General features: G+C 41.2%; 1 protein-coding gene across 5 annotated transcripts; it reads right to left on the bottom strand.

Moving 5' to 3' along the window:
- Nucleotides 1–263: 263 nt before the first annotated feature.
- On the bottom strand, nucleotides 264–24256 carry EXD1 (exonuclease 3'-5' domain containing 1). 5 transcript variants are annotated; one of them, XM_067557967.1, is made up of 13 exons: nucleotides 24173–24256; nucleotides 23278–23521; nucleotides 22141–22209; nucleotides 19747–19804; nucleotides 18343–18473; nucleotides 16174–16241; nucleotides 14402–14488; nucleotides 13183–13287; nucleotides 12985–13065; nucleotides 10475–10618; nucleotides 9236–9427; nucleotides 3754–4293; nucleotides 264–447 (listed from the first exon to the last, which is right to left on the bottom strand). In XM_067557967.1, exons 2-13 carry the CDS (start codon nucleotides 23408–23410, stop codon nucleotides 433–435), a joined length of 1623 nt encoding a protein of 540 aa, XP_067414068.1. In that variant the 5' UTR covers nucleotides 23411–23521; nucleotides 24173–24256; the 3' UTR covers nucleotides 264–432. The 5 variants fall into 5 exon arrangements, with proteins under 5 accessions (XP_067414068.1, XP_067414065.1, XP_067414064.1 ...); XM_067557964.1 differs by lacking the exon at nucleotides 264–447 and having other exon boundaries at nucleotides 2411–4293; XM_067557963.1 differs by lacking the exon at nucleotides 264–447 and having other exon boundaries at nucleotides 2411–4293; nucleotides 12985–13287.
- Between the last annotated feature and the right edge of the window lie 296 nt (nucleotides 24257–24552).

Here is a 24552-nt window from a genome sequence, read left to right as displayed (position 1 = left end):
CTCTGGATATCATAATGTAGTGCTTTTTCCCTCTGTGTTCCACCCCCCCCCCCACCCCCCGCTTGACCTGAGTCACATCCAGTTAGGGGTATATGATTTTACAAGGTTCTCCCACTGCAACAAGGGAAAGCCTGTTTGAATATCATGCCCTGTCCCACTTTTCCTCAAACTTCCATCCAATGAAGATTGTGTGTTGTTAAAAAGACCCAGCATTGCAACAAAGACAAGATCCTTGAAATGGTTTTATTTATTTATTTATTTTATTGTTAGCACATCAGCTTGCTAGAATAAAGGTTGAAATGCCTTTTCTGTTTAAAGCTTGGCTGTAAAGTATGCATGCTTCCTCAGACTGTCTTGAAATTTTCTGTGCTTCATGGAAGGTGTGGAGTAGGGTTACTGGTCCAAATTTGGGGTCATTTGAGTAAGGGGATCCTAAAATACAGGCCCCTGAAAAGAACAGCATTTCACAAAATCAATAGTCTATCAACTTCCCGGTCCCCCCCACCACACACTGGAGCTTCACATTATGGCTCTGATCCTCCCCCAACAGATCTCAGTTGTGCAACCAGTGGCATACTATGGGTCTCCCATGCCCGGTGGCCAATACTTACATTTGCACCCCCCACCTCAGTTGATGGCAGTGCCCCACCAGGGGGGTCTGCAAGCCCATTTCCCGCTTTCAATCAATCCTGCCCCCTCTCCCCCTGCTGTGGGGGCGGTGGGGAGTGGGAGATAGCAGGAAATGGGCCTGCAGACCTCCCCTCCCAGGGTGGCCTTTGGCTGCCTGGCTCCTGCGCAGCTGGGATCCCAGCATCTCCCTCGCGCCCAGCGCGGTGGTGAAAGGACCAGGAGGACACTTGCTCCCTCCGCAGCGAAAGCCCTGGCCGATGCTTCCCCCCCACCCCGGCCGACACCTGGGGGCATGTCCTTCCCCCACCCCCTCCTCGGTACACCACTGTGTGCAACATTTATTTCGGTTAGTGAATGACACCTGCTTCTCTTTTGGGGAAGCAACACTGAAAAATGTATTAAAGAAACAGTTTGGCATGTACTATTCTAGAGAGTTAAACACTCACACCCCAAAGTAATTGATACGCAGATGTGCAGAAAGACTAGTCACCACTGTGTCCAGCTCTCCATTTTCACATTGCATGTGTGACTCAAGGTGGAGACGTGCTGTCCATGGAACCTGAGCTACATGAAAGCATTGTAAATTTGAACCCTTCCATTAGCAGAAATCTGAGAATGGATCCATAGGCATGTTGGTACTATCTGCCACTATCAAGAGTTATTTTTCACTTTGGGTAATTTGCCCTGCTAATTTGTACAGCTAATTTAGAAGAGGCTCTAACTATTTTCTGAAACCTTGCATGTTGACGAGTTTCAGAGGGGTAGCCATCTTAGTCTGTTTTCAGCAAACCAACGAGAGTTCTGTGGCACTGTAAGACTAACACATTTATTTGGGCATAAGCTTTCATGGGCAGATATGCAAGAATGATTGCTGGGGATGTGGCTACTTTTTCCACCTGGGGAATTATTATAGCATAGTTCCAACACCGATTCATCAATGCCTCTTTATGGAAGTTCAAGCCTCACTCCCTGCCCCTCATAGGTGAGCCAGGCTCTTGAGGGGGCCTGCCTCTGTTGAGGAAGTCTGAGCCCCTCTCCCTATCCTCCCACATGAGCCTGGAACTAGAAGGCACTGCATCTCCAGTTCTGAGCCCCTCTCCTGTCTCCCCATATTAGCTGCCATCTGAAAAATCCTGACCCCTCTCCTTGCCTCCTGTGTGAGTTGTTATTCAGGGGTCTCCTATCCCTGGGAGAGTCCTTGCCCCCAGACAGCTGCTAACTGGGGAAGCCCTGCCCTGCCCTGCGGGGGAGGAGGGAAGTATGTCTACACCACAATTAAAGGTGTGACTGGAGCCTGTATGGATATGTTAGCTTTGATCATGTCAAGAGTCTCAGAGGGGACTGTTCAAGCCTGTGCTGCTGAGGCTTCACTGCTATGGTTAATCAAAGTTAGCTCCTGGATTGAGTGATTGACACTGTTCAGGAGGTACCAAACTGCAGCCCTCAGGGGACATATGCAGCTGTTTCCATTCATCCATGGGGCAAGGGTCAGGCAGAGCACTCAGGAAACCTCCCTCCAAGGGGCAGGACCCCCCAGGTTGCCTCACCTCACACTCACAGCTCAGTCAAACTTCACCAGTTAATCCCTCCATTATTCAATACAGCAACTTCTAATATAATGAACACAGCTGGCACGCATGCAGATTATTCCCAGCGGCTGCTGCCAGCTCCAGAGGGCAGAGTTAAGGGTGGGTAGTTGTTCACCTTAACTCTCTAGTGTCTGGTTTTCGGAGCCTTGTGTTTAAAGTTTAAAAAGCAAAACAAAATTAAGATGCTTGTTTCAAACCAGTTTTATTCTTCTATTTAAACCATGACAGCGGAACCTAGATTTTTTTTCTTATATACGGAACACAATGTTTCAGAGAACTTGTGGAAGCTTGTCTCGCTTTAACCCCAAAATGCACTGATATAGTGATCATGAGCCACCTCTGAAACACCTGGAAAAAAAGTCAGTCCGTCCCAAAAGAAATTCCTATTTGGGTACTGCTAGTTTAGAATTGTTTGTGAAAAGATATTGCCGGGGAAAACGCCATAATACTTAAAAAATGCACATATACATCACAGGCTAACAACTGGAAATCAATGGCTCAACAGTTTGTGTCCCAGTCAACGCAAATTAAACAAGTATTTGTACACATTCAAAAGCACAAACCCTGGATTTCAGGATAGTGAAACAACCTGACATTTCATTAGTTTAACTCTGCACTCTTGTGGCCCCCGCATTCTTAGATTGCAATTTCCTTGGGGGAGGGAACCACACCTCCTCCCTGTTACACCCACTGTTAGTGCTCAGTGAAATCTTACTGGATACAACCAACCACAAAACTTCACAACACAACCTCCCCACATCTCCCCCCACTCCCAACAAAATGAAATGATTTTCTCTTCCAAAGCATCAAGAGTGCTGACCAAAACATACTTAAATATATGTATGTACCAAATCATGTATCATCTTGAAAAACCCCATGCTACACAGCTCACTTATTTAGGCAGTTTGTGAAAATGATGGAGCTAAGTCTACATCAATGTTATGACATTCAGGCCAGGTCTACACTGAAAACATCTGCAGATATAGTCATATCATTTAGGAGTGGGATTTTTTTATACTGGCAAAAGACTAAGGTAGATGCAGTTATACTGGCACAAGAGTGCTTTTGCTGGTATAGCTTATTTTGTTCAAGGAATTGATATAAACTATAGCAGCAGCTGTATCTACAGTAGTCCTGTCTGCACTACAAGAACTTTGCTGGAACTGGGTAAGGTGAGAGTTCTGTAGAACTATTTCAACAAGTGGGGAACATAGGAACAAAATATTTTTCTCCAATACCTAAAAATTCTTGAAGACACTTGTACTGACAGGACAGTGAGACAATTATCTTTTCTTTTTTTGAAAGGGTAATGAAAATAGCTCTGCTATTTGCCTGCAGAGCTTGGTGCTGGCATCCGGCAGTTGAGACCTGAAGGGAAGGCAAAGCGAACTGCTGAACTCCCTTCCCTTTTTGGCCTTACTGGGCAATTGGAAATGTAGGCCTGGGTCATCTTCAAAGATGGGTTCTGCCACAACCCAACAGTCTCTAGGGCTGGGCAAGGTGACAGTACAAAATCTTGAGGAGAACTGCTCACCTTTGGAGGGGCAGAGGCAGACATAGTGGTGCTTTGCTTTGAACAAAATAAGTCTTCATCCTTGTTTCCCATGAACAATAGGCTTATCTCTTCTTGTAAAGATTGAGCAGCCTGTGTGTGAGGTTTCTGCATTGGAGATAGTCCCTTCCCCATAGGTTGGGTGACCTCTGATGCAGAGTTCCAGCTGACCAAGTCTCTTGCTCCTGCCTCCATTTCCAAGGGTGGATTTTTACAGCCAATTCTAGACTGTTTATTTTCCCAGTGATTTACCACTTGTTTTTGCTCATCATAGTTCTGATGAAGTGGATTCTGGAGATGGAAGGATGTCTTTTGTAATGCTGCTCCATTAGAAGAAAACCAGCCACTATCCTCCCCTCGTTTTTCTTCCTCCTCTGCTGCCTTTTTTCCTTTGGATTCCAGTGGTGGTCTGATCAGAAGACCCTCCTCATTTACCTTGTACATTTTTACTGCTTTCTCTCTACGCAACTTCTGAAAATCTGCCAGCTGACGCAGCTCCTTTGGGAGTTCCATAGAGGAGGTCTGATTAAAGACAAGAAAAAAAAAAACATACAGGCAGAGCATGAGGGATCTCTGTACAAGTCACAGCCCACCAGAATAATCACTTGTCATTAAAATTATGTATTATAGTGCTTCCCAAATTTAAAGTAATTCCTATCTTGAGGAGAAACTAAACACAAAACTTTAATCTTCCTTCTTAAAGGCAACCTACAACAGAAAAAAATATTGGGCTTGCACCTTTTTTGTTTCTTTATGATGTATTAAGAACTGAAAGGTTTTTTAAAAGTCATTTTGCATTGTTACATTAGAAATTTAGGTTGGTCTGCTCTGAAAGGCGTTCTATGCTAGGGAATTGTAGTAAAAAAATTCCCACTCCTGATACCACCAGTTCAGCTGTGCTGATGGTGGGGCTTCTCTTTTAGACAAGACTTCAGGGACTTCCAGGGTTTTTACTACCATGTCATTTAAACATTGTTGGTAGAACTAGTGTGTACTGGAGAACTAAGGAAGTAACCACATTACAAGGAAAAAAAAACCCTAAGAACCTCCCCCAACACCTTCCTCTCCCCAAAAGAACCCAAATAATTAGGAGGGAAAGGGATTTTTTAGGCAGACTGTTAAAAATCTGGTTTTTTTTTTTTTTTAAAATATCTATTCCAATGTTGTGACATACCTAGGGTACTATCAGGCTAATGAGTACCTGTGTCACCCCTGCCCTCTAACCTGGGGTGCTCTTTACAATGCTTTTCTGCTGTAGCCTCCCATCAGGACTGCTCACAAACAGCCTCCAGCATGCAAGTCACTCCCAGGTATGTCTGTGTGTGTGCTGCAGCCAGCCAGCCACACTTGGTTCTTACCAACCTTAGTTACATTGCAGCGTGATCCCAACACACTCCCAGTCTTAGATTTCCCCCCAGAAATGTCTGTCTTGTATTTCTCAGCCCTTTCCTAGACAATACAAAGTCCGGGTTTCTTTAACAGAAATAATATGCCCACACTTTGTTACCCCAAATGGAGCTTCCCAGACACGTCAATTTAAACACTCCAGATTAGAACACACCAAACAAGATTATTAACTACAAAGAGAAAGATTTTAAATGAGTACAAATAATGAGGCACAAAAGTCAGAAATGTTTATAAAAAAAACAACTATAAAATGCAACTGGTGCCTAACTTACAAATTAAATTAAATACAAAGCAAAGTTCTTCTCACTACATGCTCTCAGCAATCTTGCTGACCAAACTGCTTAGTCCAGGACCCCTTTTCCAGTTCAATGGATGCTTCCTTTGTCCCCTCTGAAGCAGTGAATTGATGGACAGAAAGGGAGAAGAGGGGTGCCTTGGGGTGTGTGTCTCTCATTTTTAAAATGGAAGTCTCCCTCTTGGAAAACATTTCCAGCTGAGATTCTGGAGACAAAAAGTCTATGGAGAAGGATGTTCCCTGCTGCTTTTCCTTACCTGTTTGAAGTTTCTTTGTCTACCCTTCCTGCTTGTTGACGCTGTTTACTGCTTAAATGCAAATTAAACAGATCCGTTTGCCAACTTCTGCTGACAATGCTCAGATAAATGCCTTAGAGCAGCAACAAACTGTGCCACCAAGTCTCCACTTCCCTGATGGAATCGATAATGTTCTGCTACCATTAATGGGGTAGGAGAAAAATGCTGTGTACATAGCAGTTCTGGGCACAGTTGGAGACAACAGGTCATGCAGCAGTCCATATGCCTTCGGACCCATCACTGCCAGCAAGGTTGAAACTCATCCATCTGGAATGGTGTTGCAGGTTATAAATGGCTCACAACATTTGAGGTACACCACGCATTATTTGCGGTTGTCACCAAATTCACTAGCAATGCCCACAAAAATTTCCATTTCTTTGTTCTCCTGTTGGACTTCACCTTCTGAACACCTTTTGTTCGACAGAGAAACTAGTATTTGTTAGTGCACTATATGTAGAGCCCTGCGCAGAGACAAAATTTGTATCTGCATCTGATCTGTGATCTGCAAAAATGGTCCACAGATGTGGATATCCGTGGATATCTACAGATTTGCAGGGCTCTAACTACAGTAGAACCTCAGAGTTATGAACACCAGAGTTACGAACTGACCAGTCAACCACACACTTCATTTCAAACCAGAAGTACACAATCAGGCAGCTGCAGAGGGGGAAAAAACAAATATAGTACAGTACTGTGTTTAACTACTAAAAAATAAAAGGAAAGCAGCATTTTTCTTCTGCATAGTAGTGTTTCAAAGCTGTATTAAGTTACCTTTCAGTTGTAAACTTTTGAAAGAACAACCACAACGTTTTGTTCAGAGTTACGAACATTTCAGAGTTACAAACAACCTCCATTCCCGAGGTGTTTGTGACTCTGAGGTTCTACTGTATCTGCACGCCTTCTCCAGAATTCCTCCTTTCGCTGTACTTGGGCTCCCTCTGCTGATTATATACTCTCAGTGCAGGCTTGTGTGTGTGTATGTGTGAGTGTGAGTTGCTTTCCCCTCACCGCTTTGTTTTCAGGAGCTCCAGGCAGCAATCTATTCCTTTGTTCTACTTTTAATTGTCAGTTCCCCCTCTCTCATTGGCTGGTTCACACTGTTTCAGCAGCAGTCTGTCACCTTGAGCCTCTAGATAGATCTCTTTTCCCACAGTATTATTTGCTTAATGTTTTCTTCTTCTTCAGGCATAGGCAACAGTGGACACCCATGGGATAGAAATCCTACATCCCAAAATGTTATATTTGGACCCAGCAGAGAAGGACTTAGACAAGGACAGAGGGTGCGGATAGGAACACAGCCCCTTTATTATTCAGGCTGCAAAACTGAAAACAGCAGGAAAGTGAGACTTTGCACTAGGGAGGGAAGAGTGCTCAAACATTTAAAGGGAAAGGACATCACAGATGCTTTTAATTGGTTTAGTTTGTTTTGTTAAGGAACCAAGTTTAATTAAATTCAAGAGTGTATACACAGTGGTTTTGCACTAATTTAAATAAATCAGGTTTTAAACAGATTTTATTTAAACCGGTGCAACTTTGTTTAACAGTAGATTTAACATAATCTACTAAACATCTTGCTGTTCCTCCTACATACTAGTGCAAGTGTAGCTGAAAGTGACGAGTATAAAATGATTAGGAAGAAGTGAAACCAACTATTTGCACTGTCTACGCTGAGATGTTGTTTTTTAAAAAGGAAACAGTGAAAAGAAAATTAGATCATTAAATGTGAGAACTAGATTTTAACAGTAATTTTTAAAAAATTGTTTGTTTTTTTTAAATAAACATGGCCAGATTAATTCCCAAGATAAATCCTATAAAATCAATGGATTAACACCAAGGGTTTGACCGATTGTAAGTATGGGTATTCCATTAAAGCAACCTACTAACTTTTAATTTTTTTTGTGAGCTAGTGGGGAGGGGAAAATGAATGTATATATTTTGCTTCTTTATTACATAGAATGACGGTTTAAAAGGTTGGATTTGCCCTCTTTTTTGCATGTATTTTACATTAGAAATTCAGGTCTCTATTTTCCTGAAAGACTATGGACACCTTTTTCTTTCTTTGCAGGTCACCTTTATATGAAATATTTACTGTACTATTATGGCATCTTCTCTTTCATCTGTGAAGCAACAGTGACATCTAGTGGATGGTTAAGTTGATCTCTATTTAAATCTTCATTGATATAGGGTCTGGTTCAATGAAGCAGTAGACCCATGGGATTAAAACTTGTGCTTTGTTGAATTGGGTCCAGACTGGGAAAAGATTAGATAGCATTTCCTTCTTAAAGGTGAGCTACATGATTATTCATTATCTCATGTGTCCCATTCAAATGTGGGGCAGTAGAATATACTAGTAATTTCAGAACACTTTTCCTCTGTGGATATATCCCAGCCTCACTCTTATTTACAATGACAATAGTCAATTAAATTAACTCCAGAGTAGGTATTGCAAGCTCCAGTCCCGGTGAAATGTGATCTAGTGACAATCTTGTCACAATGCAAGAAAATGGATTAGAGGTCCTTTCAAATCTCAATCTGAATTCTCCAGTGAGTCTAATTCCAGGCATACCCTTCATATAGTGAATCCAATGCAGATATTCTAAAGAGGCTTAAGGAAAAAAATCTCAGTGACCCAAAGTGATTTTTGCACAGGGGACATGTCAAAAACTAAAGGAAATCATATTCATGTGAGTCTCAGATACGATTTTTGATACTTGTATTTTTATGCATAGATTAAAGATTATAAAGATATTATAGAGTATACTCTTTAAAATAATGACTTCTAAAATTATGCACTGAAAGAAAATAATTCTGCATACTTTTAAAAAATGTTCATATATCCAAGACTAACTTTTAAACCTTGGATCCTAGGACCAAATTACATGGTTTCTACTGAAACTTGTGCTGATGGTAACTAAAACCTTTATTACTGTGAACCAGGGATAAAATACTAATGAAGACCCTGATCCTACAAACACATGCCTTAACTATATATAACATATATATAACATAACTATACACCCATGAGTAGTCCATTCAATGGGACTGCTCATGGAGATGCTTAACTATTTGCATGTAAATGTTTACCAGATTGAGTGGGGTTTTATGAAGGGAAACCAAATTGGAGAAAGTTTCCTAGAGAACTGTTGCAGAGAGGGTTATGGAGGTCCTAGTGAATGGAGTGATAGCACAGGGAATGCAGAAGATGCCTAGAAATATGTGCATCAGAATGCATGAACACAGAGAAGCAAGATCATTTTGAAAAACATTGCAGTTCCTTCACCTGAGGTCAGCAGCCCTTCAAGCATCCCTGCTGGTTCTGGTTTATGTGTAACTGTTCTTTCCTCCTGATTCACACAGAACCAGGAGTCTTGCAATAACAACCCATATCCCAGAACCACTTTCAACTGTGGTTGTTAAGAATAGGTGATGGGCAAAATGATAGGGCTTTAAGTGACATAGTGTCTACCTCTGTGCTCCCCAGCAGATCCGCAGATCCCTCCCGATATGTATTTAAGTATCCATCCACCAAGGTTGTTAAATCAGACATCATCTCATCCAGTAGCAACATGCGGAGAGGTAGAAGGTAAACCGTTTCCAGAGCCAATGCTTTCAGCAGTGAAGGTGGAGGAGGTCTCACAAACCATATATCAGGGTTCTTCTGCATGTCACAAATATAAATGAAAGAACCCCAGTTATTTACATAACAAAAATTTTAGCTAAGAGCAACTTTTACCTATGTACTCTCTCTTCTCACCTACTCACACTGTATTTCCAGATGCTGATAATTTTCCCAATGCTGCTGAAGCGCACACGAATTATACCATTGCAGTAGTACCGTCTAAGGCCTTGTCTATACACAAAAGTTGTGCCAGTTTAACTATTCCACTCTAGACATACCCTACATTATCTAAGAACTTCATGTCTCTTCATGGTTTGTAGACTTTTTGCCCATAAATCATAATTTCAAAAGGACTTTTTAGAAAATACAGTCATGAGCATTGATGGCAAGTGAAGCTTGAACTTGCTTCCTATCCAGCTATTGTTATCAATTTGTGCTCCCTAAGTGGTTAGATTGCCTGGATAATACCGACTAGAGTCACAGCTACACTAATTAATTTAAGTTTCCTACCATTCAAGCTCCTTCTCCAACCAACCAACAAGCACGCAAACAACATCTAAAAGGGGAAGTACACAGTTCCTGATTGTCTCTTTAGAGCAGAGGTCCCCAAACTGTGGAGCCCCCCCCAGGGGAGCACAGAGGTACATTCGGGGGATGCGGTAGGGCTCGGGATAGACCCCATGGAAGGCGGGGAGGGAGTGCTATCCCACCCCCCAGCCATGGCTCCAGCCGCGGCTCCCAGCCCTGCTTGGTCCCCAGCTCCCACTTGGCCCCCAGCCATCATGGCCCTGCTCCCAGCCTCGGCTCCTGGCCCAGCTGGGGCCATGGCCTCAGTCCCCGGTCGCTGTTTCCGACTCAGCCGCAGGCCACCGCGGCCCCCTCCCGTCCTCGGCCCCACTCCCAGCCACAGCCCCTGGCCACTGAAGCCCCAATCCCAGCCATGGCCCCAGCCGTGGCTCCGATCACAGACCCAGCTGGGGAAGGCGGGGAGGTGTGGACAGGGATAAGGGCAGGGCCTCACCTAAAAAGTTTGGGGATCACTGCTTTAGGCGCTAGGACTAGTATTGAACTGGCTGAGCCACTCACCTCAACAGCCTGCTGCCTGCACTCCAGGAAGGCAACCTTTTTGGGGGACAGCTTGAAGTGTCGCATTAAGCACTCATGTAAGGAGCTGATGCGATGTGGAAGGAACCCACCTGTTATCATGGAGAAATTCAGGACATCAGCAACCTGCGGAGGGAAAATTAAAAGGATCAGTATGTCCTGAGCAGCATCTGTTGGCTCAAAGTCAGGGAATATAGAGGTTTGTTACTGGAGAGTAAATTAAAAATAAAATTTCCAAATCAGAATCTTTCCCGTGCCTTCAAACATCGTTTAGGGCACGAACAAGGCTTCACCATTCCTGCCTATCTTGGGCCAATCTTTGCACATCCTCTAGATAAATTTGCTGCCATCAAATTAATCCTTTTTTTTGGCTGTGTACAGTCTCAGAGCTAACAGTTTTCTGCCCAATCCCTTTAAGATGTTACAGTTGTATGTTTAGGGAGAGGTCCTGCTAGCTTTCTTCCTTCCTCTGTAAAATTGTTGTTTCTTAAATTATTAAACTACTGACACAAAGTGAGGAAAAATGATTAAACAAATTTATAAATTAACAAAAATGTATAAACTTCAGTATTGTAACAATAGTAAAGCTATAGATTCAATACATTCACTAAAGTAGGTTAAAAGCCACCCAATGCTATGCATAAATGGGCTGCATCCAATTTTATATCACTTAACTGATAGCACCTTATTGGGCAGTTACTACGACTGTCTCACAGGTAGAAGGTAAATAAAATATTTTTGTCAAGCCAGGCAGACTGTCTACACTAGAGATTCCCTTTTTAAACCAATAATGTAACTGTTCTTAATACCTGCACAGCTGTTAGTAACAGCCGGACCATGCAGCTGACTGAGGCATACTAATATGTCTTTTGAATTTTCCTCTTGAGAAGTTGTGGCTCTCTAAGAGCTGGTATATGCTTGCTACAAAGTGGCTCAGAAATGAGATCTATGTGGGTTTGCTGGCACTAAAAAGTGGTGACTTCTGGGCACATTGACCCCAGTGCAGTGGAGTGCAGAAAAGAAAATACGTCAATTCTTCAGTGACTGGTGTAGTGAGACAGCAGTGGAAGGACTGTTTGCATCAGTTTGGATATGCTAGAAGGGGAATGCATCTACACTGCCACTAAACCAATTTACCTCCCACAAAGACAGAGCTGGATTGATTATGAATCAGAGTATGTGAAGCTCTATCAAGAGATCTATCAATGAAAAGCAGGTTGGGGGGAAGCACGTGAACATACCAGTTCCCACCCAAATAAGAGGAGTTATACTAGTGCAACTTGTCTGTTTAGACCAAGCACTCCGTGGATGGTTCTGCCAGTTGTTTTCAACAATGTGTCAGTTAATCAAGGGGAGCCGGAAAACCTTCCATACTAGAGCTGGTAATCTGATGGTAGCACTGATGGAAATTTTTTGCTAAAATGTGCTTGTGCAGACAAAACCTACAACTGGCTTGGTGATTCTGATAGATATTTGACCGCTGGTGGTCACTCTGAATAACCGTTCAGCCATCTGCTCTGTAAGTCACTTAAATAAGGTATGTTTGGGGATGGGTTAGGAGAAAAGTCTTGCATACATTAAGAAAATGTATCCTGCTAGACTCAGATCGTAAGAGTTAAGACAAGTAACACTATGCTGACTGTGACTTTTCACAAGTCACACTTAGCACAATGACTAGCTAAACAACTTGTCCCTGTCTATGCTGAGTGAAGAGTCATAGTTGGCATGTTATTAGTTAACTCATTTCTTCCATATCAAGTTCTAACACTAACATTTTGTAGTCAAGACAATCCTCATAGGAGTAGTTCTGATGCAGCTCTATTGCTTTATTGCTGCCTGGTCTACTTTATCACTCACTGTTGCTAGCATTCATGGATCTGCAGCAGCAGTAGACATATGTGGCCTAACTCATTTACTCTGTTTCTGCACTTGCAATAGGGATTGAAAGAGCAAAAATGGATTTACACTGACTGTATCCAGGGGCCTCTCTGGCCCCCATGTAAGTGAAAGCAGCCTCAAGCTCCCACCAGAGTTGATTATGATCAACTAACATATCTTGAAAGGTGTTAAAACCTGTCTACACTAGGTACTAACACATTTTTAAACCAGCACTCAACTAAAACATGACAAAACACCTTTTTTGTAGGTTAAAGTTTCTCTTGACTAGGATAAAAAGGGGTGGGATGGGCCTCAGAACTATAGCTAACATGTTCTAACTAATATATTAAAAAATTCCAATGTAGACAAGGCAAGCTGTGCTTTAGCATATGCTGGCTGGTCAAATTAACTGAAGCCATTGACCATCTATTGACACATATAGCTCGCCTTGTCTATATTGGAGTTTTAGACTGTGTTAGTTAGAACGTGACAGCTAATACATTCTAAGCAAAACGCTTGTATCCTAGTGAGGAGAAACCCTTACATAGGGCCAATCAGCTTTCCTCTTGCTGAAGCTATACTCTGGTTACAAACCAAACTACCCAGCAGGGTACCTGTGTATCAAAGACGTTGGAAAGAATGATTCTATACTGGTGAGAGAGGCAGTCTGAGATCGAACGGCAGTCATGGATGACCTGAAGAACCAAAAAAAGATGCTTGAAACTGGATGTTGATTCAACATCCAATTGCAATTTCTTATTGATGTGGCTCAACCATTTCACATACACCCTGCCACCCTTCTGAACACTTACTTTCAAAATGTTCTTGTCCTCCAGCACCATTTGCAGTCCATTTTTGAAAACTCGAGGCCCCAGAAGGAAAATATCAAATAAGAAAACCCGACTCCTCGTGGCTACCTAAAACAAACCAATCCCAATTTATTTGCAAGTGGGGAGGCCAGAGAGGAATCCAAAAAGAGAGGGAGAGCCTGCTGTTATCCAACTTTCTCAAAGAATGTTGCTCCCAAGAAGTAACTTGAGGACTGCAGATTTACAGTTTCACTAATATTAATCTGCAAATAGTCCTTGCTGTTTGCAAACAGATATGCTCAGACAAGCCTGCAATAAGGGATCAAACTCAGTAGCTTACTGTATGCAGTTACATAATGGGCATTTTCAGACAGGTAAAAAACAAATCCTATCCACAATGCCTGAATTAAAAACAACCTTCCATTTCCCCACTTCCTTCACTGGATACTGACAAAGTGAATAACAGCCTCCCTGAACTTTTCTTTTCATTGACTCCCCTTTCACTGCAAGGGCTAAAATGAAAACACTATCTCCTGTCCTCTGCCACCAGACTTATGATACAAGACTTGAGCCTTGTTTATACTCAAAGTTGCCCTGGCTTAACTAAAGGTGTTATTTTAAACCAATTTAGTTAAACTCATTCAAACCCTGTGTGGACACTTAATTTTACACAAACCCATTTAAAATTGAATTAAAAGCATGCACACAGGCTTTGGACACATTTAAATAAATTGTTTTTTAAACCTTGAAGTTAAACCAGTGCAACTTTTAATTTAGATAATGCCTTACTGTCACTAATCTAAAGCAGCTCTGTATTCTGTGCTTTTAAGCTAATCTTCCCATATCTTGACCTGTTTCAAGATCAATGATCATCAAGGTTTTGTCTGCACATGGAGCGTTTTGCTGCTTTCACTATGCAGCAAAACTCTTTAGTACAGATGCAATTATATCAGTGTTTATACTGTATAGCTTATTCTGGTTCAGCAAAGCAAAATAAGTTATACTGGTATGAAACACTTTATATCAGTATAATCACTTGCACACTGGGGCTTTTACAAGTTTAACTATGTGGGTAAAAAGAAAAATCACGCCTTTTCTCGACATAGTTATACAGGTACATTTTTTAAGTGTGGATCTAGCCCAAGTTTTTTCCCAGATTATGCCTTCTTAACAGTGATACATCTTGAAAAACACATTCTCTCTTTCTTTAACTGGCCCTTACCTGAAGCCAGCAGAGTTTTCCATGACGACATAGATTAACTCCCTCTGCTGCCACACTAACAACACTCTGCTTTTTGATGTGTAGCATCTAGTGAGAACAAGGAGGAAAGGAATATCACAAGGAATTGGATGGCTTGCGGGACTGCGCATAAAAACAGGGAGTCTGTCACTTTCCCAGTCATTGGTTCAAATTCAACAGAAGTCATTAGTGACCAAAAGTAGTTTGCATCTGACAAGTGTTCAGTGGTCTGTGAGAAATTCATGGGCGGTTTCAGTCCAATTACTGGAAGACAGACACATGAATTACAACATATACCACAACTGGTGCTCTCCTTGGTAGTCTTAGCAGAGAGGTCAAGGACTGAATGGAGCATGGATACTGAACAACTCTCACCACTAGAGGATGTTTGAGGCACATTGCTGAGGTAGTTTGAATAAACTTGCTCCCTGTACTCTACCTTTTCCATGGATAAAAAGGAGTTCATCCGCAAAAGCTGTAAATATTATTTATACTAATCTAGCACCTAGGAGCTCAGTCACTGACCAAGACTCCACTGTACTAGATGCTGTACAAACAGAACAAAAAAGATGGTCCCTGCCTCAGAGAGCTTACAATCTAAGTACAAGGCAAAATGGATAGACAGACAGACAGCAGAGGACAAGGAAACAATGCCACTGTATTGGTCAGCATGACTAGCAGTGGTCTCAGCACACCAGCAGCCTAACCACTGTCAAGTTTTGTCACTATCTTTTATAGTATTAAAAAAAAAAATGAAAAGAGTTACAGTTGGGGGCACTGAAGGGAAAGGGTTATTCAAGCAAGTCTCAGAGCACAGGCCATTCAGCAGCAAAGGCCAACATTAAAAATGAGTTTTTAAAAATATCTCACAACTTCCTTTTCAAACAATGCTCTCTGGGGCAAGGATCATCTTTTAATTACGTGTGTGTACAAAGCCTAGCACAATGGAGCCCCAGCCCCTTGTAGGTCTTCCTGCAATGTAAAAACGATAACTGTATATGTCCCCTATGCTTGTATAACAAGAGCATTTCCCCCAAATAAGGTTTTTAAATTATGAACCTGGCATCAGTTCTGAGGGTGCAATGTAGAACACTCTCATCACCAGCTACTTAAGCCTCCTGTTGAATCTAGAGCAGCAAAGCCCATGTCCAGACCAGGGGCAGATTGGGGAAGAAAAAATATAAAGAGTGGTAGTAACCCACACACCACTGAAAACATAGACCAACTGATTCTGTTACCCAACACCAAGTAATTCTGGTGCTCCCCATAACACATACCATTTAATTTTGATTCCTGTACAAGACAGCCATTTAATTCTGACTCCCAACAATTGACACAGACCCTCATACACAAATGGTCCCTTGAACAACTCCTATACACAACTGATACAAATCACACACACACAATAGATGCAGACCTCCATATCTGATAGACTTCACAAAGATTACAAACCCCGACATGCACAGAAACCTCCCTCCCCCCATTTGATACATGTGCACACACACTTTTCAGCATCATGTTATACTGGTGTAAGAAGTCATTTGTGGTCTCAAAGAGGTCATTGCCACTTTGCTCAGAGAAACAATGCTTACCAGATCTCCATAAGAGTTAGGTAACACCAGCTTATAAAGTGTACTCCAGCACAAGATCTCATAAAGAACTGCTCAAGATATTGCATAGCAAAATCTTCTGGCTATTGGACTAAAATAGGATCACAGGTCACCACTCTAAACATTATCATTATTATTACTCACAGCTGGACCAAATTTCTGCTGGAACTGATCAATGACTATGTACTCCACATTTTCCTCACCTTCCTCCTCTGCAATGAAAAACAGAACACTAGAGATTTCCTCTGCACTAGTAATCACTGTGGATTTATATATCATATCCTCACTCAAGTCCCATCTTTGCTCCACCTTCCCTTTCCTCCAAAATGAAAAACCCAAGTACATTACTACACTTCCAAACCAAGTTTGCTGCAACTATGCCCAGCAAACACAGAATAATAGTCTGTCAGCAGCAACTCCAGGACTTTGATCTCACTGTGAAACAGAAACCACTAATGAGTTTTAAAAGTGAGCTTCAAAGGTTAAAAAATGGGTAGGTACCCTTTTTAATTTCTGTTACGAAACACAGAGGAGTCAGGAAAAGTTTTTGTAAAAAGATTTTTTCTAACATTAAAAATTCAGCTTCTGTTCAGGTTGGAGCATGTTATAGTGAGAGCAGAACTACTATATGATGTCATCACAAGAAAGTGAAAACTAAGCAATCAAGAGAAAAAGGGTTTTTAGCCAGTCTTAAGACTCTGATTTTTTTGTTTTTGTTAATACCTAGTTAACAACAATACCCAACAAACACTTGGAGAAAGGCTCTCTGTGCAAAGATTCAGCAAGATTCTTTCAGTGAAGGCGTGAGTGCTCATAACACATATCTCTGACACCCCAGAAGGTCCTCTAGCAAAGCTAGGAAAGACTAGACTTGACAATCCTGACATTTCTACTTCTTTTTTAAAAGTGCAGATGATTAAAAAAAAACCCTTCCTTTCAGGTTTTTTATCCATCTTAAAGAACTGGAAAAAAAAGAGCATAAGCCTCACTTTAAAAAATCCTTTGCAAGTCATCATGTTCAAACATTGCTTCATTCTCCCACTTCCTGGGGTGTTGTAACTGTACTTCCAATACAGAACAGAATAGACGGTTCTTATAGTGCCCTCATCGGGATATCTGAATCCCTTGCAAGACAGTAGCTAGGTTTTGAACCTGGGACTACTTGCACACAAAGCAGGAGATTTCCTACTAGACCACCAACCCACTGCAAGTACCCTCCAAGTGTAATAACCAGCCTTGCACAGATAAGCAATGCCCAATCAGGCTTAGGATGTTAGTTGACACCACAAAATAATCAATCATCAGATTAGCGCACTCACAAGATTTATTGTTTATTTCATTAAATACTTCAACCTCTTTACAAGAGTAGTTGTGCTGCTTTGTGGAAGAGTCATATCTTAGCTGGCAGAAATCCACAGTATAAGTGTTATGAAAAATGTATAATGTGACAATTAAGACTTCCTTCTTTATTTTTATATAAAATATATTGTAATGTTGCTCCTTATGAGCCTGCAGCTGAATGTGGAAGGAAAGGGTTAAACTCTAATTGGCCAAGGTATCTTGGCTTAGCATGCCATTTGTGAATCACTTGCATTAAAAAAGGTGAAGAAGGAGAGACTCCAGAGTCACAGTCCCAGAATGGCAGCATGTTGATACTGAAACAATCAACCATGAAATAATCAGCAAAGTGAACATTTAAATTGTCATCATTAGACTTTTGTGTTAATCAATCAAGATAATTGGAGCCCATTTAATGAAGTTTATTCAAAGTGTCTCTTGAAGGCACAAGTACTAAAATGCATATATTATGGGCAGAACTGTTTGCTCATTAGCCAGGACAAATGGCAGAGTATTTGAATAGCAGCCCCAGTGCCAAGGGCATCTTCTTGTTTTCAGTTTATGACAAGCCGAGGAGCTTGCACCACTGTGATGTAAACTTAGACTTCTGTTCAAGGTTTCAAACTGCTTTGTGGGCATAAGGGCTTGTCTACACAAACTGGAACTGAAATAACTAAATCAGTTTTAATTCACACCTTTAGTTATTTCAGTGCAAGTCTGTGTGTGGACTCTCATATTTTGGAATAAGAGAGTCTTATTTCAATTTAACTTAAGTCGACATAAAAGACGGGCACTGTTACTCCAAAACATGGGAGTGCACACAGAATTGCCCTAAAAGAACGAAAGGTGTTAATTAAAACCCATTTAGTTATTTTGGACCCAGTGTGTGTACAGAGTTTGAGAAGGGGATTGTGTCACATACCAAGAGTCTGACTTGCAGAAAGACTAAACCTGCATTCCTAATATCACAGTTACCTGCCAGGGTATATTTTAAGTTACTCAAGGCGGTGACCCAACTCTCTGGGGTGATGCAAGTAGAACCTTGTGGGCTGTGTTCTGCTGGTTCTCCTCTGTCCATTCCAGTTCCTTCAGTAACTGGACGGTTCCTGCACAACACAACAGTGTAAGATATCATATATATACAGTGCTGCAGTGAACACACTTTGGGACATACAACATATTACCAAGTTTATGTTGTGAGGTATTGTTTGGCTTTCATCCAGTATCCTACACTTGCATACAGCTATGTGCTGAGCTGCCCCACATGCCTTAACAGCTTCCTACCCAAACATACACATTTTTCCTGAGAGCTCCTGGGACTTCTCTTAAATAAAAGTTTGCTTTGCTTACTGGATATTTATTTCAGAGGGCAAATGAAGAAAAGCCAAAGGCAAAAACATAAGCAGAAAAGAAATCCACTGAGGAAGTTGGTGATGAAGGCCCTGACAGGGAGAGGAAGAGGTTCCAAGATACAGGCAGATCAAGGAAGATTGAAGCACCTGGTTTAGGGCTGATCTACACAGTTTTAGTGATGATTTAACTATCTTGGTTAGAAGAGTGCTTTTATACCAAAACACTTAAGTACAATCCCTCATGTTTATAAGCTATACCACTGTAAGCACTGTTACATCATTATAACTGCATCCATACTAGAGGGTTATACCTCTTGTACAGTATCTGTTTCTACACCAGTACAAGTGAGTAGACAAGCCCCTACAGACATTAAGAGTCATGTACCTAAAAGCTTCGATTTAAAGGATTGATGAATACAGGAATTAATTTAGTCTTTTAACAAAACTTGAGTTTTTTTGTGCATATAAAAGATTGCTGCCTTGCAAACTCCAGTTTAAAGGAACAGTTAGCAAAAGCCACTCAATTCCCATTTCCCTTATGAGGGAAATTAAATAGTTTCAAATATGGCCTTGTGAAATACTTGAAAATCACGTCACCTAACATAATTTGTGTTAGAAATGCAATTCTAAGTAGAAATGGAAGAGTTTTAAGTACAAATCCACACCTGTACCAGCTTCCAGATGTCACATTTACCTACATTTGATAGGGTGTGAAATGTAGCTTTCCCTGTACAACTGTTTGGCTATGGAAGAAAGGCTTGTGAGAAATCTTCCCTGGAACTATGAGCTCATTATAAAATAAACCAAAACATTATCCATTTGTGGAGAAAGGAGAAACAGCTTACAAGACTCCTTTCAGTAGTGGAAGCACCCCATCCATCTCCTTACCCACTCTCTCTTAGAACAGTTCAACACAATTCTGGTGTCACTTCATCTTACACAGATAAAATTTTCCATCCAGTTGCTGGCTATCTTAATAAGCACATTCTTTTTCCCAGTCATGAAAGATGAGTCCCTTCCAACACACCTGGTGGGAGTTGCAGCTCCTCTCACTGCACCTTGTTCCTGTTCCTCCAGCAGTTTCACTGTAATACAAGCCAATAACTACTGTTACAGCTCTAACCTCAGCAGCTCTTTGACCAGGAACTACATTAATTCCCAAAAAGTTGAAGATGAGCCAGAACTAGTATTAGCCAGTGTGGAACAATGTAATGGCAGGGCATAGTGAAAAAAGGGGCATTAATTGTAAAAAAGTAGTCATAGATCAGCAATCACAGGGCAATAGCATGCAGTAGAAACATTTTTCAACAGTGGCATTTAAGCTAAACCAGCTGATGTGCTACAGCATCTCTACTAAAACCCGTTTGGCCCTGCATAAGGCCAACATTGCACCACCACTGTTTACAGATTAAGTTTTGTTGTAAATGTGATAACCAGAAGGAGGCAGCAAGGATGTACATAGAACACTCTGAGAGCTGCCTTCCATCTGCTTACCCTCCACGCAAAACTCATAGTGCCAGCAGTAAGTAGACAGAGACACATAGGCCTGTCTACACTAGGGAAATTTCTAAAAAATTCAAAACAGCTTTGAAACTTTAAAAAGGCCTCAGCATAGTGTACTGCACATAAACTATCTGTGGTAGTGGCTTCAAAATAAAGTTATCTTAGACAGTTTAACTACACAGTTTATTCTACTAGTAAAATTCATGTGTGTCTGAGAATGGAGTGCTTTGACTCCTCTGTCGTTTTGGACTTGAGGAAGATGACAAGCTGAGACAATAGTGATCAATAGTGGCTTTCCACAAGGTGTTTCCATGAATTAATGGACTGAGTGAACAAGACAAAAACACAACGCTGATGCATCTCAAAACGTATTATGATCATTATTTTGCCTAGTTTTAATTAACGAAGATAGTACTTCAGGGCATATTAACCAGTATAATGCATTACAGTATACTAATCAATGTAATGTGGCATAGTTTATAAAAATACTTAAGGGGAGACCATCAACTTGAAATACTGTCAATTTTTAAAAAAGCATTAAAGTAATTTAAATTATAGGACCTGATCCAAAGCCTCTGAAGTCAATGGCAATCTTTACATTGACTGTAACAGGCTTTGGATCAGCCCCATATAACTCTTTATATATTCAAAGAACTGTATAAACATTAATTAATCCTTGCAATGTCCTTTGGGATTGATGATCAAGTACTATCATCCCCATTTGATACTTTTTGCAGTTTTGGATACTACTTCCCTGCCAATTTCATGGTTTTATAAAATCAGTTTTTCCTTTTTTTTTTTTAGATGTTCTTCTCGTCCATATGACAGGCCCAAACAAACGGGAAAAACTAACTCACAATACAGGGAAAAGAGCACAATTGATTATATGCTAAGCGCTGTTATATGCACAAAGTAAATAAGCTGGGGGAAGGGAGAGGAGCAAGGGAAGACAAACAGGAAATTTTCCCCTCCGACCTCTCAGTCATAGTTATCTTAGCTTTTATCTATTATTGTAAGCACATTTTTAGACAGAGGAGTGATTTTTAAGTTGATAGTGTCCCTTTAAATCATAGTAATAAGAGACTCCATTATAACATCTACTATTAAATCTCTGAGAGACAGGAAAACATCAGCTATTTTGTGTGTGGTTTACAGAATACACAGTTTAGTGAAATACTGAAGAGAGCATTCTCATGTGCTGTCTATTTATAATGCTTTCAGTTTTTAATTATTTAACACTTGGATTATAAAGTTGTTATAATCAGTTTAATTTTTAACACAATTATATTGTGTTTGGTTTACAAACATTGCAGAGGAAAGTGGAACTAAACAAGAAACTTCTCACTGAATGTTTTCAATTTTGTGAAACTTATTTTATTAACTTGTGTGTGCATTTTTTGTTTGTTTTTTAAAACCATGCAAACACATCCAGAATTTGGGGCTTAAACCATATGATAAGATGTCACTCCTTTTTTTTTTTTTAAACTAAAACTGGGCTTTACTCTTTATCTATCTAAAATGCTTAGATGGGCCCCCATTACTGTAGCATCTGAGCACCTCACAATTCTTAATGCATCTATCTTCAGAACACCACTGTGCAGAAAAGTAGCATTATTTTCCCAATTTTACAGATGGAGAAAACTGAGGTACAGAGAGGTTAAGTGACTTGCCCAATGTCTGTGGCAGAGCAGGGACTTGAATTCAGATCTCCTAAGTCCTAGGCTAGGGCTCTAACACTGGAGCATCCTTCCGCTCCTTACTTAGGAGTTATTCAGCTAAACTCTCAATGACTAAAATGGGAGTTTTACCCCAGTACAAAGGCCCAAATAGGGCCCATCATTAGAAAAGCAAAATAAAAGTGCTAAACATGTGATAGTACCCATGAACCTCAGCCTTACAAAACAAAGGAAGTTCTCACCATTCACAATTTCATGACCAAAAAACATCTTCACACCAGGCATGCTTCTGCCTGTTTCCAAGTTCTTCACTGAAATAATTAAAAAATAGGTAAATAGAAACATCGAGGTCTACAATAAAAGTAAGGATAAGAATATGAAAGTAAGGCCAGAGAATTATACTTGCTAATGACATTTGGCAAAAGCACTAAAACTCAATTTCAAATGACTGTATGGAGTAAAACTGAAATAAAAAACAACCAGTGTATTGTATGCAAATGTCTGGTGGAAACAACGGGGCAAATTCTGGACTCAGTTATACCTTTGCAACCCCAAAGCTGAGAGCACAGTTTGGCCATTTCCTTTGTAACTTTATATGTAGTAAGAGAGTTCACTCTTCTGCTGCTTGTTTTTCATTGCATGAGTCAAATACACTCCTCTGAAATCAACAGAAGATTAGTCTGTGCCTGGTACAGTCAGCAGTGGGTGCATTCTGTACGAAAGACTGAGCAACCTAGTCCTAGTTAGTTTCTGAATAGCTGAAGATTAATTATTTCCGAGTTATCAGTGAAAGTCATCCACTGAGTAATTTAAGTGGCACAGATTCCAGTTAGACATAATCTATGATCTTGCTAAGCAAGGCATAAGTACATCAGAACCCTCTCTTATTCTTACTAACACTCTTGAAATGAAGATTACATGCAGATTTAATTTATTCAAAATAAATCCTGAGGATAGATTATGTCTTTATTTCACTTAAAATCCAGGATACTTTTTAAAATAAACAGAATCTCAGATCTGTCCATTACATTCAGAATTTGGGCAAGCAGTGCCCTCCATCTATTCAGTCTTAGCAGTCCCAGAAAACAGAGAATGATATGGAACAACACACCATTCAGTTCTAGAACAGCAAAAACTGTACATCTATCATATGCATCTATTTTTCCTCATGTGGGAAACAATGTTCTAATCTGCTCCCTCCCTCTTTCCAATATAACATATGACGTTCCAACCCTATACACCCTTCCAACATAGGATACAGCATGCCAATGAGTCCCTACTCTGTAAATGAATGTAAATTAATCTTCTGGAACCCTCCCCCCACCAGCATTTGAAGAACTACTTTAATTTAGATGACTAGCACAGAACAAGAGTTGAACCTCTGCTCAGAACGATACATCTGCTGGAATCCACATGCTGCAATATCCCTTGGAAGATGCCACATTTCAAGGTGATTTTCACTGCTCTTCCCAGAATCTCATTGAGGAACTGGTAATCGCTGCTTGGATCCATGCTGGTGTACTATATCTCCAAACCAGCTCCCCAAGTAGTCTGGTTCTCAAAGCAGGGTAGGAAATGAAAAAGGGGACTCCTCTAATAAAAGATTTGTTTTTCATAGGACATCTGCAGGACAAGGCAAGAAAAAAATGAAAAGATGGGACCAGAATCATTTTAATGCCCTCCAGCTGTGACAGTCTGCATCCAGTAGAATAAAGCTGCAGATTACAGATGAAAGCATCCTAGCATGTAATAATTCATATGCCCATGCATATACACACACATCACAGTTGTCATCCAACTGTGTACACAGGGCAATGGTAATAGAATAAACTACTTTCAGCTCTAAAAAACAGCAATGTAAGCTTCCCAGTCAACTGGAGCATGAAGGCAAAAATCTGAAGGCCCCTTGCAGTTTGCACACTGCAGCTTGTTATATTTGTCTATAATAATTTCAATCTCAAACGCTTTGCTGAACAGATCAGGAGTTTCTTTCCTAAATGGAGCCAGTTAACATCTAGGATTAAGCAGATCCCTTCTCTAAAAAGTCAATACAGTGCACTGTTAAATGCATGGAAGCAGATAGGCAGAGACCAATCAGCTGGGCAGCAGTTCCCAACCTTAAAGGGCATCTCTACTGGTTTACCAGACCGAATCCTCCTCTCTGCCGGCCAGTGCTTCCTACCACCGCTCCCACTGTGCACTCGCCCCACGCTGGGGCTGCTTTTGGGACCTGAACGCTGCCCTTGGGAGCGACCTCGAGTCACACACACTCACTGGCTGCCCGCCCCGCACGCAGCTGCGGGGAAGCCGAGAGGCGGAGGGGCTCGCACTGGGGTCCGCAGGGCAAGGGCAAGGGCAAGGGCAAAGGCAGGGCAGCGCCTCTCCTCAGAGGAGGAGAAAGAACCACTAGGCCCAGGGGCAGCCCCCAACCTCCCTCCCCACTTCCCCTTCCCCCCACACTCTTCTCTAGGCCCGCCCGCCTGCCCGGAGCTACTTGGGAGGAGATGGATTGGTGCCAGGTGGTAGTGTGGAGAAGGGCACCTTAAACCGGAACGCACAAACACACACAGCTCTCAGACTCAGCCCTAGCTCAGCATCACGGCCTCGGGGACTACAATTCCCAGAGTACAATGCGCCACCCTGTGGTAATAATC

The sequence above is a fragment of the Emydura macquarii genome, unplaced genomic scaffold, assembly GCF_026122565.2.
Source record: "Emydura macquarii macquarii isolate MOO-44397 ecotype Brisbane River unplaced genomic scaffold, CSIRO-AGI_Emac_v2 contig_1876, whole genome shotgun sequence".
NCBI classification, from domain to species: domain Eukaryota; kingdom Metazoa; phylum Chordata; order Testudines; family Chelidae; genus Emydura; species Emydura macquarii.
The sequence above is the reverse complement of the archived record's forward strand: the minus strand, read 5'-3'. Positions and strand labels throughout refer to the sequence as shown.

Excerpts from the sequence above, each read along its gene's own strand:
- EXD1 (XM_067557963.1), bottom strand. The coding sequence starts at position 23,410 with ATGGATCCAAGCAGCGATTACCAGTTCCTCAATGAGATTCTGGGAAGA. Across the intron at positions 16,242-18,342 it reads CTTAAAATATACCCTGGCAG|AGGAGGAAGGTGAGGAAAAT; the intron begins GTAACTGTGATA and ends TTTTCATTGCAG. Across the intron at positions 4,294-9,235 it reads ATCTGCTGGGGAGCACAGAG|ACCTCCTCTATGGAACTCCC; the intron begins GTAGACACTATG and ends GTCTTTAATCAG.